The 24,632-nt window shown below is 41.5% G+C and overlaps 2 protein-coding genes across 11 annotated transcripts; one reads left to right on the forward strand and one right to left on the reverse strand.

Moving 5' to 3' along the window:
• Positions 1–12,915, reverse strand: LOC144519311 (uncharacterized). 2 transcript variants are annotated; one of them, XM_078252347.1, is made up of 9 exons: positions 12,818–12,915; positions 12,535–12,592; positions 7,570–7,920; positions 6,169–6,435; positions 4,879–5,166; positions 4,412–4,525; positions 4,226–4,290; positions 2,253–4,070; positions 1–1,842 (listed from the first exon to the last, which is right to left on the reverse strand). In XM_078252347.1, the coding sequence occupies exons 2-9, from the start codon at positions 12,572–12,574 to the stop codon at positions 1,813–1,815; spliced, it is 2,973 nt and encodes a 990-aa protein (XP_078108473.1). In that variant the 5' UTR covers positions 12,575–12,592; positions 12,818–12,915; the 3' UTR covers positions 1–1,812. The 2 variants fall into 2 exon arrangements, with proteins under 2 accessions (XP_078108473.1, XP_078108472.1); XM_078252346.1 differs by having other exon boundaries at positions 1–1,860.
• On the forward strand, positions 12,305–24,093 carry LOC144519318 (uncharacterized). 9 transcript variants are annotated; one of them, XM_078252364.1, is made up of 6 exons: positions 12,570–12,590; positions 18,391–18,569; positions 19,128–19,493; positions 21,208–21,447; positions 23,375–23,471; positions 23,695–24,093. In XM_078252364.1, the coding sequence occupies exons 2-6, from the start codon at positions 18,434–18,436 to the stop codon at positions 23,753–23,755; spliced, it is 900 nt and encodes a 299-aa protein (XP_078108490.1). In that variant the 5' UTR covers positions 12,570–12,590; positions 18,391–18,433; the 3' UTR covers positions 23,756–24,093. The 9 variants fall into 9 exon arrangements, with proteins under 9 accessions (XP_078108494.1, XP_078108496.1, XP_078108490.1 ...); XM_078252367.1 differs by having other exon boundaries at positions 12,572–12,590; positions 18,507–18,569; XM_078252363.1 differs by lacking the exon at positions 12,570–12,590 and adding an exon at positions 17,699–18,052.
• Positions 24,094–24,632: the final 539 nt, after the last annotated feature.

Raw genomic sequence — 24,632 nt, forward strand, 5'->3', positions numbered from 1 at the left:
TAATAACAAAACATTTTTTATTATCATTGAGAAAATAAGATCTTGGAACAATTCATAAAGCACAATACATAAATACTGTGCTTGTAGCATCTAACATGAATATTCAACATCAACTATATACAAGCATTCATTTTCCTAAAACTAAAATTTTTCAAGGTAGTAAAGTAAATCTCGCTCCAGATGTTCATGTTGGAATTCAAATTTGGATATTGAGTTTTTGTATTGTGATGTTATACTATAAGGTTTTTTTTTATTGTTATATGTCCCACTTATGTTGCAAGACTCAATATGTTGGAGTGTAATTTCCTGTAACAGCTGGACACTGTAGCTTTTAAGAATTGTTACTCACACAGCAGTAAATAGTGCACGTTATTTTCAGCTGCGGATTAATACGCATTTGGTGCTCCAGTGAGAATTTACAGCAGCAGGATAGTGTTTATGCGATCGACTCCAATAAACTCCAGTGCCCATGTTTATGGTAATGATGGACCATGTCATCCAGTGCAACTGTGTGGCTCATTGATGTGTATTTATGACAACAATGGAGCTCTACGGCACAGAGGAAATATCCCTTGTGAGTTGGATCAGTTCATTCAGGATTTGTTGGCATTAATGAACATATAGAATATCAAGAGCCTTATCCTTGAAATTCCATATAAATTGACCAATCATTCATAAATAATAGCATCGATGTCAACTGGCGCAAAAATAATCAATTTTTACAAGTATTTCCTGAGTTAAAAAAAAAAAACACACACATTATAAATCAATAAATACATTATCTGTAAAAGTAATAATGACATCCCATATTTCAGGGAATTGTTACATTGTGCTTTTTCATCAGAAAGCATGGCAGCTCAAGTCTTTGTGCTGACCTCATTCATGCCTGGGTGTGATTATTTTCCAAATCATTTAATTCTCATAAAAGCATTAAATTAATAAAGCACCCATCCATTTGTGGGTTCCCCTTCATAGTTAGCTGAGCATTACTTCTGAGCGCCACTGAGGCGAATCCCCTTAATTGAGAAGTGTCATAGGAGGCATCTGTAAACAGAAGGTGCAAAATAAATAGCTCCATGTACATTAAGAGCACCCCTTGTCTAATTTCTACTTTCATAGTTGTCACTGCTCCCATGAGCCAAGTCCATTCTCATTTACTCTCTGTCACTATTAGTGTAGATCCGACACAGATATTCATGCAAGCACCTCAAATGCTTTTTGTTAAGATAGTGTTGTTTAGTTTTGATGATGAATGGATGAGGGGACGTGAGCTTGGTCAAGAGCTATGGATCACTGAACTTGTCTACTCTGAGCAGGCTCTTGGCAAAGTTTGATGCATGACCAGTGCTTCAGAAGTCAAAATAGTGCAATACATGTGGGTTTGTGTGTGTGTGTGTGTGTGTGTGTGTGTGTGTGTGTGTGTGTGTGTGTGTGTGTGTGTGTGTGTGTGTGTGTGTGTGTGTGTGTGTGTGGAAGGATTGTTGATTGGGTAGCATTTTATATTTAAAAAATCATTCAGTACCATGCAGCTTATTTAATTCAGTACATTTTTAAAAAGGGCAAATCAAGCCTCCTCTGAGATAATTTGTCGTTTCTTTCTATATCTTCAATTAAAAAAAGTAAAAAATATTTCATGCCAATGGGAGACATGTTCATTTCTTTCATAAAAAAAACTGACTTTAGGACAGAGATACCAGGTTATGACAGCTATTGCAGTCGGTCTTGCTTGGTGGTATATTGGATCACGTCTGTCAACTGTTTGTGTCTGTGGATGCGGGACAGTTGTAAAGTGTAGTCTGCTGACATCTGTCATCATCTTGGTCTCCCTCTGTGATCCTGATGCTGGAAAGACAACAAGCCCTTCATTGCCAACATGTCATGCAGAAAAAGAGGAAAAAAAGAGGAACCTTACACACACAATGCTACTTTTGAAAACTGTCACAGTGTCACAAACACTCAAGACTAAATCAATTTTGATGGCACCGGGAAGACTGTCAATCGTCCAAATGCAACATCCATTTACAAGTGCTGTCAAGCTTCCCTCAAGAAAATGCACACTACAGACAAAAGCACAAGCTGTTGAGGTGACAGTTGCAGGTAGAAACGGGGCCTGTAATACTGCACACATGCAAGTACACAGGAAGCATGACATGACAGCCGTAAGTGCACATCTGAGAGAAAACCGTGTGCTGCAATAAACATATGGCTACTGTTGGCTGCCAATTAACACCATCAAGCTGTGTCTCACTCACCTGCTGTGGGTGGGTGAAGTGGGCAGGGTGCCCGTTTCCACGGGCTTGGGCATGCCTCTGTGCACTGACATGCATGTGGCCATTTCTAGAATGGTGATGATGGTTGGCGGGCCGCTGTTGTATTTGTGTGCGTCGTTGAGCCACAGGTATGTTAACAGGAGGCCTGGGGGGCTCAGGACCTCTAGTTGGAGATTTGTGCTGGGTGTGCTTTTTGGGGAGGGTCTTGAACTGTGTGAGGGGGATAACTGGAGGAGGAATTGGTGGGTGCTGATCCCCAACACGTGCCTGTGGACCAGGGTGAAGCAGGGCAGCCTGGGTCTGTTGTTTCCGATTCTGAAATGTTTGAGCCCTCTCGGTGTGGGCTGCAAGTGCATCCTGGGTTAGGTTACTGGGATTACTCTGGGCAGAAGAGTTCGGGACTGGAGCAGTGCCTCCTTGGCGAGGTTGATTGGCTCCATTTATAACAGGCTGTGTCTGTTTGCCCAGGCGTTGTGGTGGTGTTTGGATCGGTACTGCTGTGTGTTGCTGGGCCATGTATGCCTGCGGAAGGTGATTAGGATCAGCCAAAGCTCTTGAATCTGCACCTCGCGGTGCAGTCAGTCCCTGTTGTCTCGTGGGTCCTTGTGCCACAGCAGAGCGGCCGACAGAGGCCTGCTGGATTATAAGAGTCAGTGCCTGGGGGTTATTGCTGTGTGTGGCTTCCTGCCTGGGGGCGATCTGGCTACCAAGCGAACCTCTGATGTCGCGCTGAGCACTCTGCCTTTGTGTGTGGCCGCTTCTCTGTGTGTGGTTTTCAGCCTCAAGCTGTGTTACACTGCGAGTGTTTGGGCGTCGAAGATCAGCTGAACGGCTCTGTGTCTGTCTGTCCACTGATGGTGCATCTTGTCTGGGTGAAGCTCTGCTCCGCGAAGTGGTTTGGTTCCGAGGTCGAGAATTGGATCTGTTTGGGCTTCTACCTTCTCGTATGGGAGGATAGGAAGTGTAGTCTGTAGTGTCAGAGGTATACTCAGATGATGTCTGTCCTCTTTGAAGCGTGCCGTTGGGATACGGTGGTGTCCCTCTGAGGAGGTCCCATGAGTTTCTATCAGACCTGTGATGAGGCTCTGGCTCCTGTTGGTACGTCTGTGTGTTGGCGTTTTGCTGAGAGGTGTTATTACTGTTAACGTGTGTGTATCCAGTCGGGATAAGTCCAGACGGATCTGAATGGTGATCTGCTTCTATGTGACCACTCGGCCGGATGTCACTAGGATAGGACTGCCCACTTTGCATTCTTGGATGTGATTGCCCTGTATGTTCCAGGTTTTGTTGGGTTTGTGGAGGAAATGAGCTGTCCTGCTGAGCCTGTTGGCTGTTGATTGGGTACGAGTTAAGATTGACATGAATGGTGGGCATTTGCGCATTGTTGTTTTGCTGGGCAGTTTGTGGCAGCGTGTTAAGGCTGACGTGGACCGCCGGCTGCTGGGCGCCGCCCTGCGCAGCGCCAGTCTGTATCACAATGTTAGGATTTTGCTGCTGTGTGTTTGGGAGTATGTTTGCATTCTGAGCATCAGTCTGTGTGAAAGCAGGGTTGTCAATAGCATTGTGTGGGTATGAATTGCCGTTCTGAGAAGCATTGTGTAGGAGTCCATTTGTGTGGGTACGACCATTGTGTTGGTGTGTGTCGGAGGTAGGCAGTGGCAGTGTCTGTGGGTTGCCACGGCTTTCATGCAGGGCTGTGTATAAGCGGCCAGGGTGGCGTGTGTATGTGTTCAAGTGATAAAGGGGAGGAACGGGACCTTGGCCCATATCCCTTGCACCATTAGGTTGTGGATCTGGAGGCTTAATGGGAGCAGATGAAAAACGAGGGGAGGGAGAGAAGAGACAGCAAAGTAAAAATGGAATGTTCATTTGTGAGAAGCCCTTTAGCACCATCACATGGACAAGATAAAGACAAAATCAATGGTGAATCATATGTAAACTTTACTGTGGCTTACTATAGGCCTGGGATTTGGGTTGGTCTTGTGCACAGGCACAGCAGTATCATTTTGTCTCGGTTGTGCTGTAATAATAGAAATAACAACAAGAAATCACTGTAGTGCAAGACAACACAGTGTGACTCAGCATAATATACAATAAAATAGTGGACAGACATGTCCATGATCACACACACACAGACTTACCCCTCCTCCTTCGCTCGAGACAGACTATGAGCACGATGAGGAGCACGATGATTAGGATCAGCACCAAACAGCCGATCACAATCCCCACCACTTCCCCTACATTTAGACATATGGCTGAAATAGAAAGAATGGTGTCAAAGGGGGAGAATTAATAAAGATAATGAGTCTGGAGCTCAGACAGACAAGAGGAGGAAAAGAAGAAAAAAAAGTGATTGAGGAGAGGAGGGGAAGGTTCCAAAAAAAAAACAAGGATGATAAAGTAACAGCAGAGAGAGAAAGAAATGAAAATAAAGAAGGAGAATATTTGTGTGAAAGTCACTGAATGACTTTGCCCACATTCTCACCAGATCAATCTCCCAGGATACTTTCTGTCCCTCTCCTGTCGTGAAGACAGATACAGGGAAAGAGTCCAAAACCAACCGTCATCATTATCAGTCACAGAGAGGTCAGCGCCCACCATAACTCACCTACAATAGCCAAGTTTGTCCCTTGCTGCGACGTGCCTCCAGTGATGGCGTTTGTGGCCGTGCAGACGTACCGGCCGCTCTGATTCGTTGAGAAAGTCTGAAGGCTGAGCACCCCGCTGCCCGGCTGGCCGGACGCGACCGGCTGTCCGTCATATTGCCATGAGAAGAGGGCAGGGGGCAGCGAGTCAGACATGCAGGTGAGTTGCACCGTCTGTCCCACCAACACATTCCCTCCCCCAACACAGTTTTTCCCGGTCTCCATGGTCAGCACTGGGGTGTCAGGGCCATCTGGTTTGTTGATGATCAGAGGGCATTGTTATAAGCATCAAACATTTGGTTCACAAGTACAACAAGGAAAATATGTATACCAAAAAAAGCTGACTCTAATGCACAGATGATATATTCTGCTTAAGGATTTATCATTTAGGCAATTTTGGGTTTAAGTGACTTCGTCTGGCTAAAGCATTTTGATGAGCCTTCCTTGATCCGGTCGGCATATGACTGAGCTAATGAAGGAGCTGTGCACTTTCTGGTTGGATGTTAAATCTAAAATCCCAATGGCTGCCACCTCTTGCATAAACATGTGTCTCAACAAGTCATATTTATAATGGAACCTGATTGGCAGGCTTGGGGCATTGTGCATTCAAAGTCCTGCATAATGAGAAGACACTTCACAGATACATTACTGCAGCCTGCTGTTCAACTCAGTTTGGTGTCAGTGATTCTACAATTTATCTCCAAATGAAAATAAGTGGGGGTTAGTTGCACCTCTAGTGCTAGGAGCTTCAATCAGACTGCAGGACTGCAACAGCCCCTGTGATTGTGATATCACAGATTCACGTTACATGAGCAAATCAAAGTCTGGTGTCTGTGATCAACACTTCTGTGGCCACATGAAGTGGTGACTCAAAATTAGACGTGACTTACATTTCTATAAGTGCGTACACTTTTGGCATGCATAGCCCAACATCCACTATCTGGTGTGTTCTTTATCTAGGTTTAAAAAAAAACTATGTTTGATGTTAGAGAACAACCATGTGGAGCCAATTTAGTATGCCGTTGGGGGGATTGGACGTGTTGGCTATTACTGTGTCACATTAGAATTAAGGATGTGATCAAGACAAAACTAGAAGCAGTACAACAAGCGTATGGAAGAAATGTCCTGTGCAACCCGGGTGCAATTCAGCACAGTCTGTGTGCAGTGCAATGTAGATAAAGTAGATAAGCTACTGCTGTTTGCAGTGGCTACAGCAGGTTAGCTGCCACTTGTCTTGATCAGTGCAAACTCACAGTAGACAGTGAGGCTCTGTGTGGCGGTTTGGGCGCTGACAGGGTTGCTGACGGTACATGTGTACGCCCCGGTATCACCCCGTATGGCTGGGTTGATGACCAGGGAGCCACCTGAGATGGAGATCCTGGAGTCAGCAATGATGGCTGCGCCTCCTTTGCCCCACTGGACTGTAATATCCGTCCCAGCAGTCCACGTACACATCAGAGACACATTCTTCCCTTCCACCGCCACTGAGGGAACAAACAGACTCACCCCGGCCACTGCATCTACAGGGAGAGTAAAACATGTTTTACCAGAAATGCTGCAGAATTACCCAGAAAAGGTTTCTAAAGGCACTTTTACTGTGGGTATGGAGCATTAGAGTATGAGAGAGCTCACTTCAAAAGCTGGAGTGACAGAACAATAAAGGGCATTTTTATGTTTCTGTTGAGGATAATTTGTTGTAATCAAAGCAAGTGAGAGCTGAGAAGGGACAGGATTCAGATAGAAGCACAGATGGTGAATAACGGGGCAGACGGTGTGAGTGGTAACCGAGATGCCTTTTGGCGGGCAGCCTAAGTTAAATAATTGGAGAGGGAGAAGAGGGGGCGTGCGGACGGAGGAGGCTGTGACTAAGAGAGAACTGCAGCAGCAACAGCAAACAAACAAAAACATTCGAACAGCCACCACACAGCTTTAATCACATGCATTTTTGCAGACTTTCCACTTGCTTTGATTCAGCGAGGCATTTTATATTTCAGGATTTCAGCTTCTACTCATTACCAGAGTAAGTTATGAGTGAGTAAGTAGGAGGCTGAGAGTCGTGCTCAAGGACACGGATGTTCCATGACATGAACTAGCTGCTGTGAGTTTGGAGGATGTGACCTTTCAGTAATAATAGACTAGTGCCTCAAACAATTTGGTCACCCTGACACCCTATTAGCGCTGCTGGTAAAAGGAATGAGAAAGACCCAGTGTGGGCTGATAACTGAAAATAAAGAGAGCCAGCTGTTCAGGCTTCATTACAGTACTGGATGTAAATGAATGCAAATACTGGATGTACTGTATGTAAATGTAACGCTACATGTGTAGACAGCTACAACATCAAAACTCTAAGAGCATGAGCACTGCATATCAAATGGGTTTTATTAGCATAATGCCCTGAGTCAGTAGCTTCATCCCCTCCTCCTTTTTCATTCATTTTACCTCGCCTACTATGGGTCACTAATTTCATTACACCTCCCAGACTAATTCTCTTACTCTCCAAATCCTCCCTTGTCTCTCTTCACTCCCTTCTGTTCCTCCTTAACATTATAGCTTCCCTTAAAACCATCCTCTACCGCACACTTCACTACCCCTCCCACCTTCTTCTTCTTCTTCTCTCCTAAGTGAACTCACAGGCACACTTCTTTATCACTTACCAAACACGCTCAGCTGTATCGATCTGGAATTAGTGGCCAGGCCTGTTGTAGCAGTGGGGGTCACCACCACCGTGTAGTTCCCTGCATCTCGGAGCTGGGCGCCTCCGATTCGGAGCTGGGTGGCCGCGATGGTGACCCTACCCTGGAACTGGGTCCCCGGGTTAACATATGCGGCTCCTCCGGTCCAAGTACCCACAGTGACTCCTCCTTGGTACTGCCATCCCATGGAAAAAACCTGGGGCACTGTCAGCACCGTGAACACTATCTCAGTACCAGTTTGGACCAGCACCGGGTCTGTCAGGAACTGGATCTGCACCGGGCTCTGAGCCAGCACATTGTCAGAGAGGAGGACTGGACAGAAAATAACCGGAGAGACAACCAGAAGTGGAAAGTATTTAGGTACATGTATACATTCAAGTGCTATAGTACAATTTTGAGTTACATATATACTTTACTTAAGTATTTCCATTTTATTACTGTTACTTTATACTTCTACTCAACCATGTTTCAGAGGGAAATACTGTATTTTATACTCTGACAGACAGGTTACTATTCATACTTTGCTAATAAAGAAGAACATTAAAAACATAAAATTAGCATACAAAATACAATGTATTGTTAAAAACCAGTGTTCCCCAAACTTCTTGGCTTGTTTTTTGCCTGCCCAAAAGAACAGTGGGAAGCCCTTTTTACATTTTCAATGAATATGAGTTGTCAAATTGTCATATCATGAATAATGCATCGACGATCACGACCCCTCAGATTTATCTTGTGACCTTTTAGAGGGGGCCCGACACCTAGATTGGGCACCACAGGATTAAACTACCTAACTGTGTATTTTAAAGTCTTCGCATTAGACAGCTACAACAGTAAAATGGTGCTTACACACATTGATGCATCAGTATTGACAATGTAATAATTTCATACTGTATGTAATAATCCGTTACAGAGGCAATTTTTCTGCAGAACGAGTACTTATTTTTGATTCTTTATAGACATTATGCTGATAATACTTCTGTACTTTTTCAATGCTGGACTTTTACTTGTAGAGTATTTTTAAATCAATGTATTTAGCAAAGGCTCTGAATGCTTCTTTCACCACTGCAGAGAACAAAATCTATAGATACACACAGACTGGGCTCAGGGGGTAAAAACCTATTAGTAAGGTACACACTCTATTCTCCCTCGTAGATTTCACCCCATGTTTTTTGGATTTTAAGTGATCCTAAGCTAAACATCTATTTTGTGTTTTTGTTAGCCTGACTTAACGTAAGCCGTGTTGAAATCATATTTGCTGTCTCTCTTTTCAAGAATCAGGCAATTTTTCAAAAACAATGTTGTAAAGAATAATTGATTTTACAGGCATTAAACTGTTGTATGCTGTTTGTCCATTTGTTGTCTGTATGTGAGTGAAGATGGGACAAAAAAACTGTGTTTTGTATTTGGCTGCCAGTCCTTTCCCCTTGTTTGTGTTGGTATTACAGATTCAAGCGAAATTTTCAATGCACTTTTACTGGCATATGAAGCTACCACGCAAGAATGCTCTGGCCAAGGAATTACAGTGAATCAAATCAATATGGTCCTGATCAGTCTCGCTGGACTGCCTTTACATGATTTTCACAGGAAAGCAAAGTATAAAATGACAAGAGCCAACAGCGAGATGGATTGCGTTCAGATTCCCACACTGAGTTGTTAAAGACATCAAAAAGTGTTTTGGTACCTGATTAAAAATACCACTGGCCTTGTTGCTTTTTCAGCAGAGACAGAAAGAAAGAGTCATGAGTCAGAAGAGAGAAACACACATGAGTAATACAGCACAGTGATGCCTTCATGTGCTGTTGGATTGTTTAAGAGTAATTCAAATAAGCTGTATGTAGGACTGTAAGAGTCATGTTTAATAATTTAATGTATAACTATAATTACTATGTAACTTATAAAATGATTTAGTTGCAGATATGTACGTTGAATGAACAATGGCCCAGAAGTACTGCCAACAGCTGTAGTAACATTGAACTGATGATAAACCACTGATGACAAACCACAGAGATCAACTGGTAGGTGGGTCTAATGGCTCTAACTGTTCATTCTAACAATCTATTTGTTCCAAACTAACCGCTGTTCCTGAAAATGTAAAATGTAAAATATTGTGCACCAAAGGACATTTGTCAGAGACACGTCCACCAAACCGCAAGCGTTTAGAATAGACTTAACTGTGCAGGTTGATGAATATATGGAGTAAACCTCCATATATGGGCACCTGCTCTACCAACTGAGCTATCCAGGCGCCCGCAAAATTAATATTTAATGATATGAAAATGTTGCAGATCCTTACTTTAATTATTATCTTTCATGCATGAACGACCGGCCTTAGTTAATGAACATATTAAAATATCATTTACATTCCTAGTGCTAATTTACTGTGCAGCACAAACACCTAAACTAGATCATTTTTATGCATCCAACCCTGTATTATACCAGGGTAGGGAGTAGCGATCTAATTTTGGATAGGAAAATTGATACCACAATATATACACTACTCATTTGATATATGGTATGCAAGATCGTCACTGAAGTCTTTAAAAACTACTCACAAATACATTTCTTCAGGGGAAATTTCCAGCAGCCGGGCACTGTGGTTGTTACTCAAACAGGAATAAATCATCTGTTGGGGACTATTTTCATCTGCGGGGTAATACATATTTGCTCATGTGTTTTTTAATTGTTTTTGGACAGCAGTGAATGTCCATGGCACAGAGGAATAAGATATATTAGGCTTTAGATACACAGACAGCACTTGTTAGTAGGATGAAATCATTGTTGGTTTTGGTTTGGTTTTCTTTTCATGGGATTTATTAATAATAATGAAAACAGAACAGCACCAGCTTTATTTTTAAAGTGTGCATCCTATGCCAATGACAAGACTACTTTTCATATCTATGTAGTATATCTATGTATTACACCGATTAAACATTCTCTTGAAAGAGTAAAAGTTTGTGTTATCTTGATTGTAGTATATTTATGTAATTCTGTTTATTTTCATTATGTTGTAACCAAGTGGTTATGCATGCCCTGTGATTTGTTTCATTAAAAGCAGGCTGACTAGGATTGAAAAATAATAATAATAATAATAATAATAATAATAATAATAATAATAATAATAATAATAATAATAAGGCTTACATATTTTCATAAACAATAGCCAAGTATCGGTATTGGCAGTTGGCCTATTGTTCACGCATGAGCAACAACCTCATCATAACTGTATTTAAAAACTGCAGTATGGCCCATCCCTATCGACAAATTACCAAATGGCATCAGGGGCGGACTGGGACAAAAATTCAGCCCTGGCACTGTAGCCACACCAGCCCACATTATCACACCCATGCAGCCCTTCTCTTAATACATCCATGATGCAGCCCCACCCACGGACATTCACTAATTACATTTGTGTACAGATGGTGAAATAATATAAGCAGTACCTTATGTAACAGATTTTTTAACATTTAATGTAAGTAACTGGCAAACAATGCTTACTACTTTTTAAAGAGCACACGTTTATAACAAATTTACACATACTGCCTGTTTATGCCGTTTGTATACTGTCATTCTCTACAGTATGTTGTTCTTTGTTGCCACTGTCTGTCTGTTTGATTGTCTGTGTTTCTCTCTGTTGACATTGTACATATTGTCTGTCTGGTTCTCCATCTTTTCATCTGTTTTAACTCTCTAATTCTGCAATTTAAATGTTTTTATGGCTGTGATTATACTTCAGGGTTTTTCCTTGCTCAGAATTGGCCTTTGGGGGTAAAAGGCTTCAATTCCTACATTCTGATACACTTTTAGGCACCAATTTATGGTAAAAACACAAATCACAAAATTCTGGTGGTAGGTAACAATTCAAAATACAACATATAATGGAATATTATTATATTCAGTAGTCCATTAAGGGGGCTTTCACATCTGGGACATGGGCCGGATACGACAACACTTGACCCCAAGGTCCAGTTGTTTAAAATAGCATGAACATTATGGTCACTTTTTTTCCCTTAAGGAGCACGTTTTGCTCCCAAGTTGAAAAATGTAGGATTGACTTACAGAGGTTACTGCTTTTACTGCTAAATTGTACAATAACACAATCATGTTATGGATACAAAACGTTGTGAAGTGTAATGTTTTCTACATTCTATTGATCAAAAATTATCAGTAATGTTGAATATAGCCTACAGTGTAATAGACCATCACAGTTCATGCATACATGTGAACCAGGGATTAATTGCAGAACTAAACACTACGTGAATGGGGCACAGCAGAAAGACAGAGCTGCTTGTTCAGGGTTTTCATGTGTACTCCTATAGGCCTACACTTCGCATCAGGTGTTAAAACCAACTGTACCAAAACACCGAATTAGACTACTATTTAACGCGACGGCCGTTGCCGACTGGCCAAATGCTTCATATTTATTATTATTATTATTATAACCATAGTGAAATCGTGCAAGCGATAAAAACCCGTCCTACGCGCTGTCAGCCTGTATAGACAATTTATTTGTATATTAAAAAAATATATATCTGCCCCTCTGGCATTTGCCATAATTGCCAGATGGTCAATCCGCCCCTGAATGGCATACAAACAGGCCTCGAGAAACAATCACCTCCAAGTCATTCAAAATTACCAAAAGAAATCAGTTCTACGAGCTTGGTAGGAGCCCGTGAAGGCATCAGGGCTCAGTAGCCAGTGCACAGACGGGAATGCAGTCGCGCAGGTTTAAGGCGAGCTTTTTGCTTGAAATGTAATTGTTTTATATACGTGTTTAGAATACCACATCTGCCCCTCCCTAGCCTGTTTTTTCCCCACAGAACAAGACAACCGATACTCTTCTTTAGAGACGTTTGTGAGCTTGTTTGAACCATTGGAACGTCACTGTCGGAGCAGGAGGAGAAGAAACTGTGAGTGCAGTTTGTTTACCTGCCAGCGACAGACTGATAAGGAGCAACGGTTGTCTCATGTCTTCAGTCAGGCAGGTCTGCAGAGAGATGTAACTGTTTAATATACAAACTCTTTTTTTATATGAGGATTTTAAACAGGTTTATTATTAACCAACTTTCTCCAATAAAGGCTATACACATTATTACTGTGCTATAACATTATGCTATTCAATTCAGATTATAGCCTACCTGACAAAAACAAACATTTAGCCTAGCATTCTTTCCTGAGCAGTGATAAGACTAGTAAACTGTATGAAACTTACCAAAGTATTTTCCCTTTGCCTTCATGTTTATGCTGAAAAAAGGAACCGTGTCGGTTTGTGCTCGCTAACAAATGAGGCTACTTCCTGTTTCTCCACTATTACCTGTCAAGGTAACAATCACCTGTTCTCTTAAAGAGCCCGCAGCCTGCGATAGGTCCAAGAGTGTATGGCTGCAGCCTGGAGACGAGAGCTCTATTTACTAGTAACTTTTCAGACGTTACAATTTAACATAAAAACATGATGAACTTTACGAAACAAAGATTAAACTGGCATTTGTCCGCATATATAGTGTTGGTGCATTTTTATCAATGCAGTGTCATATCTGTAATAAAATGTAATCTGTAAATTAAATTACAAGTATAATAGTATAAAATAGCATTAAACATAAATAAGTACCTCAATTGAGTACAGTGCTTGAATAAATGTGCCTTGATTCTTTCCAATACTCCACCTACACAATGATAACACTACAGTAAGTATCAAGGAGCAAATACCATAAACAAAGGTATAAGATATGTACGCTCCACATACTATTCAATTCAATTCAATTTTATTTATAGTGTCAAATCATAACAGGAATTATCTCAGGACACTTTACAGATAGAGTAGGTCTAGACCACACTCTATAATTTACAAGGACCCAACAATTCCAGTGATTCCCCCAAGAGCGTGCATGAATGTGTAAGTGCGACAGTGGCAAGGAAAAACTCCCTTTTAGGAAGAAACCTCAGACAGACCCAGGCTCTTGGTAGGCGGTGTCTGACGGTGCCGGTTGGGGGTATGATGAACAATGGCAATAATAGTCACAATAAAGATATTGTAATAGTTATAATAGTTCATGGTGTAGTAGAGCACAGCAGGGCGTGGCAGGGCGTGGCCGGACATAGCAAGTCAAAGCCGGGCATTGCAGTGCGTAGCAGGGTGTAATAGGGCACAGCAGGGCGTAGGGAAGGACCACGGCGACAGCTGCCACCATGATGTAGGTGCCATCATGATCCAAGATGATGATGCTGGGCAGAAAAAGAACATAAGGACTCTGGGGAATAAGCTCCCCGGAGCTTTGTTAGTAACAAGCATTTCTGTGACACGAATACACACAGATGGAAAGACAGAGGAGAGAGAAGCTCAGTGTGTCCAAGGAGGTACCCCGGTAGTCTAGAACTATAACCACATAACTAAGAGCTGCAGAGAAGGGGAGATAGGGAGGCAGTGTTCCGTGATTGTGGCTACACACCTTCCCCCACAGGTCTAGGCTAACGCTGCGACTCATTACTCCCTAAGTATATGTAAGCTTTCTACGGGGAGAAGAAGAGATAGGGTGGGGGTGCGCCATGACTGTGGCTACACACCTTCCCCCGCCGGTCTAGGCGAACGCTGCAACTCCTCACTCTCTAACTATAAGCTTTATCGAAGAGGAGAGTTTTAAGTTTACTCTTAAAGGTGGTGACGGTGTCTGCCTCCCGAACCCAGACTGGGAGCTGGTTCCACAGGAGAGGAGCCTGATAGCTAAATGCTCTGGCTCCCATTCTACTTTTAGAGACTCTAGGAACCACAAGTAACTCTGCATTCTGGGAGGGCAGTGCTCTCGTGGGACAATAAGGTACTATGAGCTCTTCAAGATATGATGGTGCTTGACCATTTAGAGCTTTGTAGGTCAGGAGAAGGATTTTAAATTCAATCCTGGATTTTACAGGAAGCCAATGCAGAGATAGTATAGGAGAAATATGATCTCTTTTCTTAGTTCTTGTCAGAACACGCGCTGCAGCATTCTGGATCAGCTGGAGAGTCCTAAGAGTTTTATTTGAGCATCCTGATAATAGGGAATTACAATAGTCCAGCCTGGAAGTAACAAATGCATGGACTAGTTTTTCAGCATCATTTTGAGACAGGATGGTCCTAATTTTGGCAATGTTATGAAGGTGAAAAAAGGCTGTTCTAGAGGTTCGTTTTAAGTGGGCGTTAAAGGATATATCCTGATCAAAAATAACTCCTAGATTTCTGACAGTAGTGCTGGAGGCCATGGCAATGCCATCTAGAGTAATTATATCTTGGGATAATGATGTTCGGAGGTGTTTAGGGCCCAGCACAATAACTTCAGTTTTGTTTGAGTTTAACATCAGGAAATTGTAGGTCATCCATGATTTGATATCTTTAATGCATACTTGAAGTTTAGCTAACTGACTGGTTTCGTCTGGCTTGATTGATAAGTATAATTGGGTGTCATCCGCATAACAGTGAAAGTTAATTGAGTGTTTCCTAATAATATTGCCTAGAGGAAGCATATACAAGGAGAAAAGAATTGGTCCAAGCACTGAGCCTTGTGGAACGCCATGGCTAACTTTAGCGTACTTGGAGGATTTTTATTTTTATTGGAGGATGGGGTCTAATAGACAGGTAGATGGCTTTGCTGAAGAGACCTTTAGTATTAATTGTTGAAGGTCTATCGGAAAAAAGCAGTTTAAGTATATGTCAGGTCCTGTCGTTTTTTCTAGCACTCCTGCATTCAAAGGTGAACCGTTAGAAGTTAAGGGCAAAAGGTGATGAATTCCATCCCTAATTGTTATAATTTTATCATTAAAGAAACTCATGAAGTCGTCACTACTCAGTGCTAGGTGAATAGATGGTTCCGGTAACGCAGTGTGAGACAAAAGTATAAATGTAGTGGATTTAAACTTCAAATTGATGAGACACAATAGCCGCTTTCTGACCGGAGGGATTTTTGCAGTTCCTAGAACATAACGTTCGTAGAACCCTTTTTTTCTCGTGTTCCGACTGGACCAATTTGGGGATTATTAACTTCCTCTGGCCACAGTTCCTGTAACTCTTTCAGCTCCTACTTCAGGGCAGGGTCTTTCCCTTTTCCCTATAGTGGTGGTTAGATGGATGTGATTATAACAAAAGGTCAGTTCCTATGGCCACTTTGAATGCAAATGTAAAAAAAGTTTTGGGGGTAGTTAGAACTGTTTAAGAAGTGGACTGTTCCTATAACTACGTTCCTGTAACTACTTTGTCAGAAAGAGGCTTATGTCACACTGAGATCAGGTATGCAGAGACCAGATCACTTTGCAGAGAATATCATTTCCCCCCCCCCCCCATTTACTCAGCATGGTCATTTTCCTTTAGACTTTTAATGATTGAAGGTCATTTTTATTTGCTCTGGTTACAGTGTTAGGATCTGATGAAGTGGTTGATTAAATTACTACAATTGTTTGCTTAATTGGCTCATGTGCAATGCTATGGATTCATTTAATGCAAAACCAGACAAAAATTTTGCAAATGGAAACAGAAGCATGCTCAAAAAAAAAAAGGCTCAAGTGGGAACAAAGTATTGATATTTTCAGCTGATGTATTAGTGCCACCCACTGGTTAATTCCAGCTAACCGCACTCCTCTATAGTCAAAGAACTCAGTGGGAGCCACAGCTGCGATTCCCATGATTATTCATAAACCTGCCTCTGCAAATACAAATGGATTTATAATCAGTTTTAAATCACTCGTTACATCTGTACCCCAGGATGCGTTTCATGAAGTGAGAAACTGCAGAGCCAACCCCTGAATAAGTGATGTCATTATGTTTCACTGCTCTAGTAGTGTAAAAGGAGTGTAACTGACAAAACATCTCCTCTCGGTTATATTTCACCATATTAGGTTTGAATGGTGAAACGAACCAAGTGCAGACAGAACATAGAGCCAGGAGTGTGAATTAACAGGGTTTATTTAAAGTACTCAAGTATCGAGCTCAGGTTTCCGAGGGGAAAAGCAAGTCCAGGTTTCCAGGGTGGAGAACAGGTCCAGTGGTTTCCGGGAAGGAGCGGGTCCGTCAGAGGAAGACAATTGGCCGGCTAGTGGTGGGATCCAGTGGTGGTTGTCTGGTCCGGTGGATGGCAGGAGTGAAGCGGTAGCAGAAGTCAGGTTCCAATGGCAGCTCTGGCACAAGAGAAAGGATCAGGACAGGCAAACACACAAATGACTAAACAGGCAGCAATGTTTGCCAGGCGCAACCCTGACTTTGGTCGTCTTGACTATGATCCAACACAGAGTGAAGGATTGACCGGGTATATGAAGCGGATGTTGATTGTGGTAGATGAGAGGCAGCTGGAACCCTGACTCCCGCACACCAGACTCCACTCCTGCAATTAGGACAGACAGATCGAGGGAGAGAGGAGAGACAAAGAAGCTACCTAGTAGCAGCAGGCCTAACAATCTCAAAGTCTATTTAGTGGCTCTTCTGGAGCTTTCAATTCTATTACGTAGTCTTGTTCGGCCAGAGGATTTTTTTTCTGAGAGTTCTTGCAACCAGCTGGGGTTGAAATTCTGATTTGTATGTCTTAGAAAGGCCAGAATTTGAACTTTAATGTGACTCATATTGTCTATGAAGCAGACTTTGAATTTCATGTTTTTTCTCCAATTTCACCGAGACTGAATATTCCCAGTGGAACAAAGTTAAAATCATTGGCATTTCCCATTTACATGTTTGAAGGTGTTTATCAGTTGCCTGCGAGAGACAATTATTGAAAAATAAATAAGAATAGAGTAATTCATGTATTAACTCTGCTTTACATTCCAAAGTCAGGGAAATGTATTATGTCTGCAGGGCAAATAGTGTGTATGCTGGATAAGAAGCCTGCAGTACAAAGACCATTTTATAATGAGTTTCAACATTGTCACTGGTTTCCTTTCAAAAGAATACCACTGCATTTTATCTCTGTTTACAAACAGTACAACAACAGGGGTGTGGAAATCAAAATTGAAACATGTTGTATTGTTATTGGGAGCATGTGTTTGGACACAGGTCAGAGAAGGCGGAGGCGGAGCAGGTTGTTGGTTTTACAATGGAAAGTTAACTTTACTGTACAGGAAGTGGCTGAGTCGGGGAGGGGAGAAAACTGCCTACGTGACTCACTGACTAGACCTGACAGGCAGACAACAAGCAGAGCAGAAAGGGGAAGAAAGTCCTGAAACATTTAGCGTCACTCTTGTTTGATGTTTTGCAGCAACAGCTGTAGATCTAGAAACTGGCGTCACTAAATAGATTATTGCTCACAATGCAATGGCAACTGCTTTGAAGATATTGTTTTGTTTTGGGCCATAAATCTACCTGCACAGTGAATTGTGCTGTACCTTAACCTTAAGAAAGTGAAGTGGAGGAGCTCTGGCTCGACTGCGTTTTTTTGTCTTAATTTTGGAGAGGTAGGTGAATCCCACTCTGGGGCCTTTTGATGTGGATGACTTCAAGGTAAACAGAAAAGGGAATTCCAGGTTACATTTAATGCATGCAGGTTGGGTTGTGTTCCTGCACGGCTATCACTGCTTCCTCTCTGTGTGTTTTGTTGTAGCAGCTGTGCTTGAGGGGGTTCAATTTAGTTTTGGCAGTAGACCCGTCCCTATATAGTTCCAAGTTGTGCTTTTATTGGAGTCTGCAATGCCAATACTGTTGTTCTTTGGGTATTTCACAAATAAATTAAGGAAGAAAGAATACCCTTAACATTTGGAATACATTTTTCTGGAGGAATAGAGGAACATGCTGCTTTAATTGTTTTTTGCTCTCATTTTAATTTCACATTTTCTCTGGAGGTGGTGTTGTTATTCTTGCTGCAGTGGCACCCCTGCTGCATAAATGCAGAGGAAATGGCGGACTGTTGCTGAGGTCATGGACAAATTCCTCTCTCTGTGTTCTCTGTCTACATCAGTAGGTGTTATGGATCGACAGTATTTCCTGAGCTGGAAAGTTGCCCTGCTGCTTCTCCACTTGAGTAAGGCTTTTTGTTGTAACCCACCATCCTACTGATTTCTGTTTAAAACTACAGGAAGAAAAACTGAATATTTTCGGCATTGCAAATTGTAATCTGCCTTTTTCATTAATGCCGCACTTGCATTATTTACATCTCCTTCATCCTTTGTCTATCAAGTTAAGACGTGTGATTAATTCTCCATGTGGTGAATGCACGGAGGCGTACCAGGTCCACTGCTGTTTTGACACAGATTTTAAGATATTGATGTGGTTTGATGAATATGACATTACGCATGGCTGTCATGGGCTATAAATCATTGCTTGACGTTGTTTGAAAGAAAGCAGCCATACATATTCAAGTACTTGCTGAGGACGGGGATGAAGTATCATGCCATTGTTTGTTTTATTAGCTTACCGTTCTGCCCAAACAATGCAAACCCTCCAAAAGCCAAAAGGTCAAAACTGATGAACATGAAACACTGTGGATCATACTGGTGTGATCTGAATAGAAATACAAATTGTATGAGGCACGTAAGCACCATTCTAAAGCAGTAACAAATGGTCCGATCTCTGTCCTCAGTGCCATGTGGGCTCCAGTGTATGTCAGTGCACATTCTCAATGAGGAGCCTGTGCATGTAATGCCAGACTCCAGTCTGGTTCTGAAAGCTCGGATCGAGCAGGGACCCCTGGAAGAGGTCTCTGTGGTAACCTGGGAGTGGGAGCCCGAAACTGGAATCTCCCCCGAGAGAGTGACACTGGCCACGTGCCCTGGCAGAAGCCTCAAGTGTGCTGGTATGAGGCCAAATGTCCATGTGAACGTGGAGCAGCAGGAGACTACACTTCAGATTAATGGATACAGCAGAGTGGATGGCGCCGTGTACACTGTGACTGTGACGGATCACAAAGGTGCCAAGACCAGTGCACAATGCATCGTCAGGAAATATGGTACAGTACGATACGCAGCATGTGAGGGAATTCATTGTGAAGTCTTAAGTTAATGTTATAGATATTGCTGAAACAACTAGTCAATTCGCCGATAAGTCCATTGACCGAAAACTAATCAACACTTTTAATAATCCATCAATGGTTTTAAAGAGTACCTTGATTTTTTTTAAATGAATGCATACAGTCACTTTATTACGCTATCAATTGAAGCATGTCCCATTCTGTAGTGGAAGTACAGGAGTGTCTTTTCCCCAACAACTCTGTCTAGAAGAAATCCGTAACAACAAATCTATGACATGTATAACACGCCCCTGAATTGGGAGGCATCATTTGTGAAAGGGGCGCATTCAGGCTAAAATGGAAAGTGATGTTGCTCTTTAAGTAGTCTCGCATTGCCAGACCTATGTCCAAAGTGCTGTTTCACCGCTGTAGTATGGTCTAGCTACACCGTTGATCTATTCGGTGATAGGAGAAAAAAACGCTCTGGCTTGTTTGTATTTCTTTAAACCAATCAAAATCGTCCTGGGCGTCGCTAAGCCCCAGATGCACGAAGGTGCCCTTTGCAAAATAGATAGCGGAGACAGTGGTGAGCAGGACTAACTCTTCATCAATTGAAACATTTGAAGGTTCCAGCAAAAACTTATGCAATTAGAAGATTTGCAAGTTGTTTTTTTTTGTCGACAAAACCATCTCACCTCAAGGTCCATTTAGTAGTTTTCAATCATATTATATCATCTTTATCAACAGATAATTTAAAGCATTTTTTTTATCTATGTTGGCTGAAAAGTTGAGTTTCAAAAGGAACAACACTGGAAACAACATTCCCTGTTGAATCCCTTTGGCTTTTTTGACAGTTTTTCAGACAAAATAAATCATTCAAAGACCACAACATGGGCTCTGTGAAACTTGCATTTTCATTTGTCCTTATTTTCTGATACTTTATAGACTGAACAATTGCTTAATTGCAAAAACAATAAGCTGATAGATGAATGAATAATGAAAATAATCTTTAATTGCAGCCCTAATTATAGATTATTGTGTCCTCCACAATAGGCAAGAAAAAGGTTATAAGTTTTGAAAAGCTTACAAACGTAGTTCATGTAGACATGCGGTCTTAAAAAAAAAAATCTCTGGATATGAGTGATAGTGTTTACGCCAACAATTACCAATGTTTTAATGAATGTGTTTTAATTCCACACCAGCAGGCATTGTTTCTTTCTGATTGTGGATGTCTCATTTAATCATGAAACACTTGAAATTAAATTTGCCTGTGGGCTTTGCTGGCTGGGTCTTCCTTTTGTTTCTGTGCTTCTAGATGATTCCGGTCTTGCCTTAGCTTTATAGTTTTCTGTCAAAGCTTCTATGCTTTTACTCTCATCTGTCTGCTCTAACAGTATCAATTCATCAGCTCCACTCTTCTCTACATCTGCTCTCTCAGCTTCCAGGGCTTTCCATCATTCCATACACCGACATTACGCCTGACTCTCCGGTCTCATTATTGTCTCTGAAACTGAGCCAGTTTCTCCTGACTGCATTAAACCTCTCTCATGATTCTTTGTCTAAGACGTCCTTGGACAGCCATGTGCCATTATTCTTATTTCTTAACAGAGAGATGCCCACGGCTCCTCTTTCTAATGCGGTTCTGAGTTTTTGACCTCCATCCTTGTCACCTCTTTTCATCCTTATCCTCTCCTTTTCTCATCTGTCTCTACAGAGGCAGTGCACCACGTCTCAGTCAGCATCAACGTGTCCCACTCCTTGCTGGTTTGTGGCGAGGCCTGGGGGACAGACCCCCACTTCAACTGGCTCCATGAGAGAGTCGCCATCACGGAGACTGTGGGAAGAGTCTCCAAAGATGGAACGACATTGTTTGTGACCAAGACTCCTATCTGTGGCCACTTCACCTGCATGGTCAGCAACAAGCTGGGTCACAGTTCGGCCACTTACACTGCAGGTACCAGTTGACAACATATCTTTTCTCTGTTCTTCTATAAGAAATAATTCTTAGAAATGCACAGCTAGAGTACAGTTTGTGATAGCGAAGTCACATTTATTCACCTTACTTAAAACTGCAGTAATTAATATTTTTATTAGCAATTATTAACAATGAAAACAAATATTAAAAATAATAGGAAAGGGCTCACTTGTAGTGACAAACCCATAACTTTTTTTAGTTTCTCTCAGCTCTACGAAGCATATTTCCGCTCATTGTTTTGGTTTTACAGCCCCACAGCATTATTGTTTTGGTTCACAGATTCATATTAGCATTGTTTCCAGTTTTCAGGAAACAAAGCTTTGAAAGAAAAAAAAAAACCTGTGTAGACGTCAAACACCATATGACAGACACACAAAGGTAGCAGCTAGCTAGTGAACATAGTGATGCGTTTAGCAGTTGAAGAGAAAGATATTTTCCTCAGGAGTTGGTGGAGAATGATAATGTTGCTCCATGTCTGCTGGATGTGTAAATAGGAAACAGTTTGCCATATAAACTTTTTAAATGTGATAATAAGTCAATGTTGCGTACAGCTTGTTGAAAACGCTCCCAAATACAATTGTGAAGTAGTTACTTTACTTGTGTATTTCTTTTGTATGCTACATCGACTCCACTAAATTCCAGAATAAAATCAGGCTTTTTGCTCCACTACATTAACGTGACATCTTATAAAATAGATGCATATCACACATTGTCATGGATTAAACTAACCAGTTGTATGTGAAATAGTAGAATTTACTCCATTTCGTCCCAGTTACAAAATGACAAATACTGCATACACATTAATATATCAGTAATAATGACCTGCAGTAATATAATAAATATAACAATTTAACCCAAATGTGATGTTCTCCAATGATGCCTAATTACTACTTAATTAAGATTAAGTACATTTTCCTGATAATACTTATGTATTTTTACTGAAGTAAAATATTTGAATGCAAGACTTTGACTTGTAAAGTCTTTCACACTGCTGTATTGCTACTTTTACTTACATAAAAAAATACCTGAATACTAGGGGTTGGAATCTTCACTGGCCTCACAATTCATTTGGATTACGATGATCCTGTCAACGATTCGAATCAATTCAATATCCCGATGCATCACGATGCGTCACCTCCTCACTATTGTTATATATTGCTACACATGGTTTTCATCAACAAATTCAAGTCAGATTTATATGAACTCCTCTTTTTATTGTATCTGCTCTTAAAAAAAGGCACTTCCTGAATGTAGCGGAGTCTGACCACTAAAAAAGCAGCAGCCGGAAAATCAACAAGTAACATCATCAGGCAATAATCGATAATGGTCTGTCACTGCATCGATGCAGAATCATCTAGGTCCGCATCGCGATGCATCGATGCAATGGTTCATTTTCAACACCCCTACTAAATACTTATCTCACCACGGAAGATTATGAGATCATTACAATTGTGTAATGCTTATTTGTCTAAGCTAGTTGATTGGATGAGAAGGCTGCTGTGCCTATTGACATCTTATTTATCTTCAGCTCACTGTGTTGTGTCATGGATATTCACAAATCAGACTTCTTTATACCCTGCCTTGTGTCTGTCTTGAGCCGTGTCCTGATTGCACTTTGTTCGTGTGTATTGTATCACCGGTGGTGTTTCAGTGATAAAGGATTTTCCACAGTGCGGTCAATAAATCACTACCGTCACTACTGCTGCTACCACTGTTGCTTAACAGGCGAGACAAATGCAATTCTTCGTATCTGCCAAGAGGCGTGATGATCCAAAGACAGGATAGGATTCCTCCTGTTAGCTGTTGCTGTTCCAGCCAGTTTCGTGACAGTACAGACTTGTTGCAAGGGAGCCATGTCAGATGATGTCGCCCTTCTTATCTGGTGTCTTTTTTTCCTGGCTGACAGCACCTTGTGAGACAGAGGGCAGAGGGACAACAGCGGCTGTAGTGTGTTCCCTCCTCCTTCTGCTGTTTGGAGGAGTGCTGGCATATCTGCTGTGGAGGTACAGTGATGCACACAGACATTGGCGGCCACAGACACAAATCTCATTTCAGGCTGTGATAATAAAGCCATACACTGAGAGGAAAAAGAGACACTGGTAGGAACTGTTGTAAACGGCAAAGAAAAATGAAGGGTACAAAATGAACCATTGTCATGTTTACTGGAGCCAGTGTCCAGTTTGTCACTGCTGTTTGATTTAACTTGGACACTTTGTTTCTTTTCAGGCGACACAGATATAGTAACAGAGGAGAGAGGCTGCACGATCATTTGGATGACACCATCTAAACAGAAAAAAAGGCCCAAGATACACTTCTGTTACTCAGAGAGGAGAATAGGAAATTGACTGGACTTGTGAGGCTGGAACTTCCTGTCCTGTGAGCAGTATGACCTTACACTGCATTGGAACAATGTGGCCAGTGAACTGCTCGCTGGCAAATAAAAAATATCTAAAAATTGATATTCAGCTTGAAGTGCCAGCAATGTCTTTACACTGCCTCCTGCTGGGCTGCACCTGACACTGTGTATTTAATAAAGTAATTATCTTGTATCAGCTGTGCATTGTATTGAAATGTACCGTCAAATGTTGCCTTCATAATAAAATCCCTTCAAAGAATGTGACAAAACTGATTCAGCAGATATTTTGGTTTGAAAATTGTTTTGACAGGGCTTAACTTTTTTATAAGGTTAGGATGAAGTTGTGTTCTCTATTATCCTTTTTCTCATCAACTTACATCTACTTATTACAGTAGATGTTGGATTAGTTTCAACAAAGGTTGAAGACAATTAGGCAATTATGAAACTGTGAAAACAGTATTTCAAATTTTCAACAAATTCAATGATAGGATTTAAAAATCTGAAAAAATGAGATACAGGCATGAGCAAGAGTTAGAGCATATTGTAAAAATTAATTAGTACAGTAACAAGGCAAATGGATTCTTAAAAGTATATTGACTGTCAAATTAGTCACATTGTCCCTCATGCCGGGAAGAAACAAAGTATCAGCGGTGAAAGACATCAAGTCCCCAAACAGTCCTAAAATGTAGAAAGTACAACACAGTAATTCATCTCGTAAACATACACAAGTACACAAGAGTAAAGATAAAAAAGAGTCTGTATTTGTTTTGTATCTCTTGGGGTGCCAGTGATATAGATATAACCAACT

Source organism: Sander vitreus, chromosome 6 (assembly GCF_031162955.1).
Source record: "Sander vitreus isolate 19-12246 chromosome 6, sanVit1, whole genome shotgun sequence".
Taxonomy (NCBI): domain Eukaryota; kingdom Metazoa; phylum Chordata; class Actinopteri; order Perciformes; family Percidae; genus Sander; species Sander vitreus.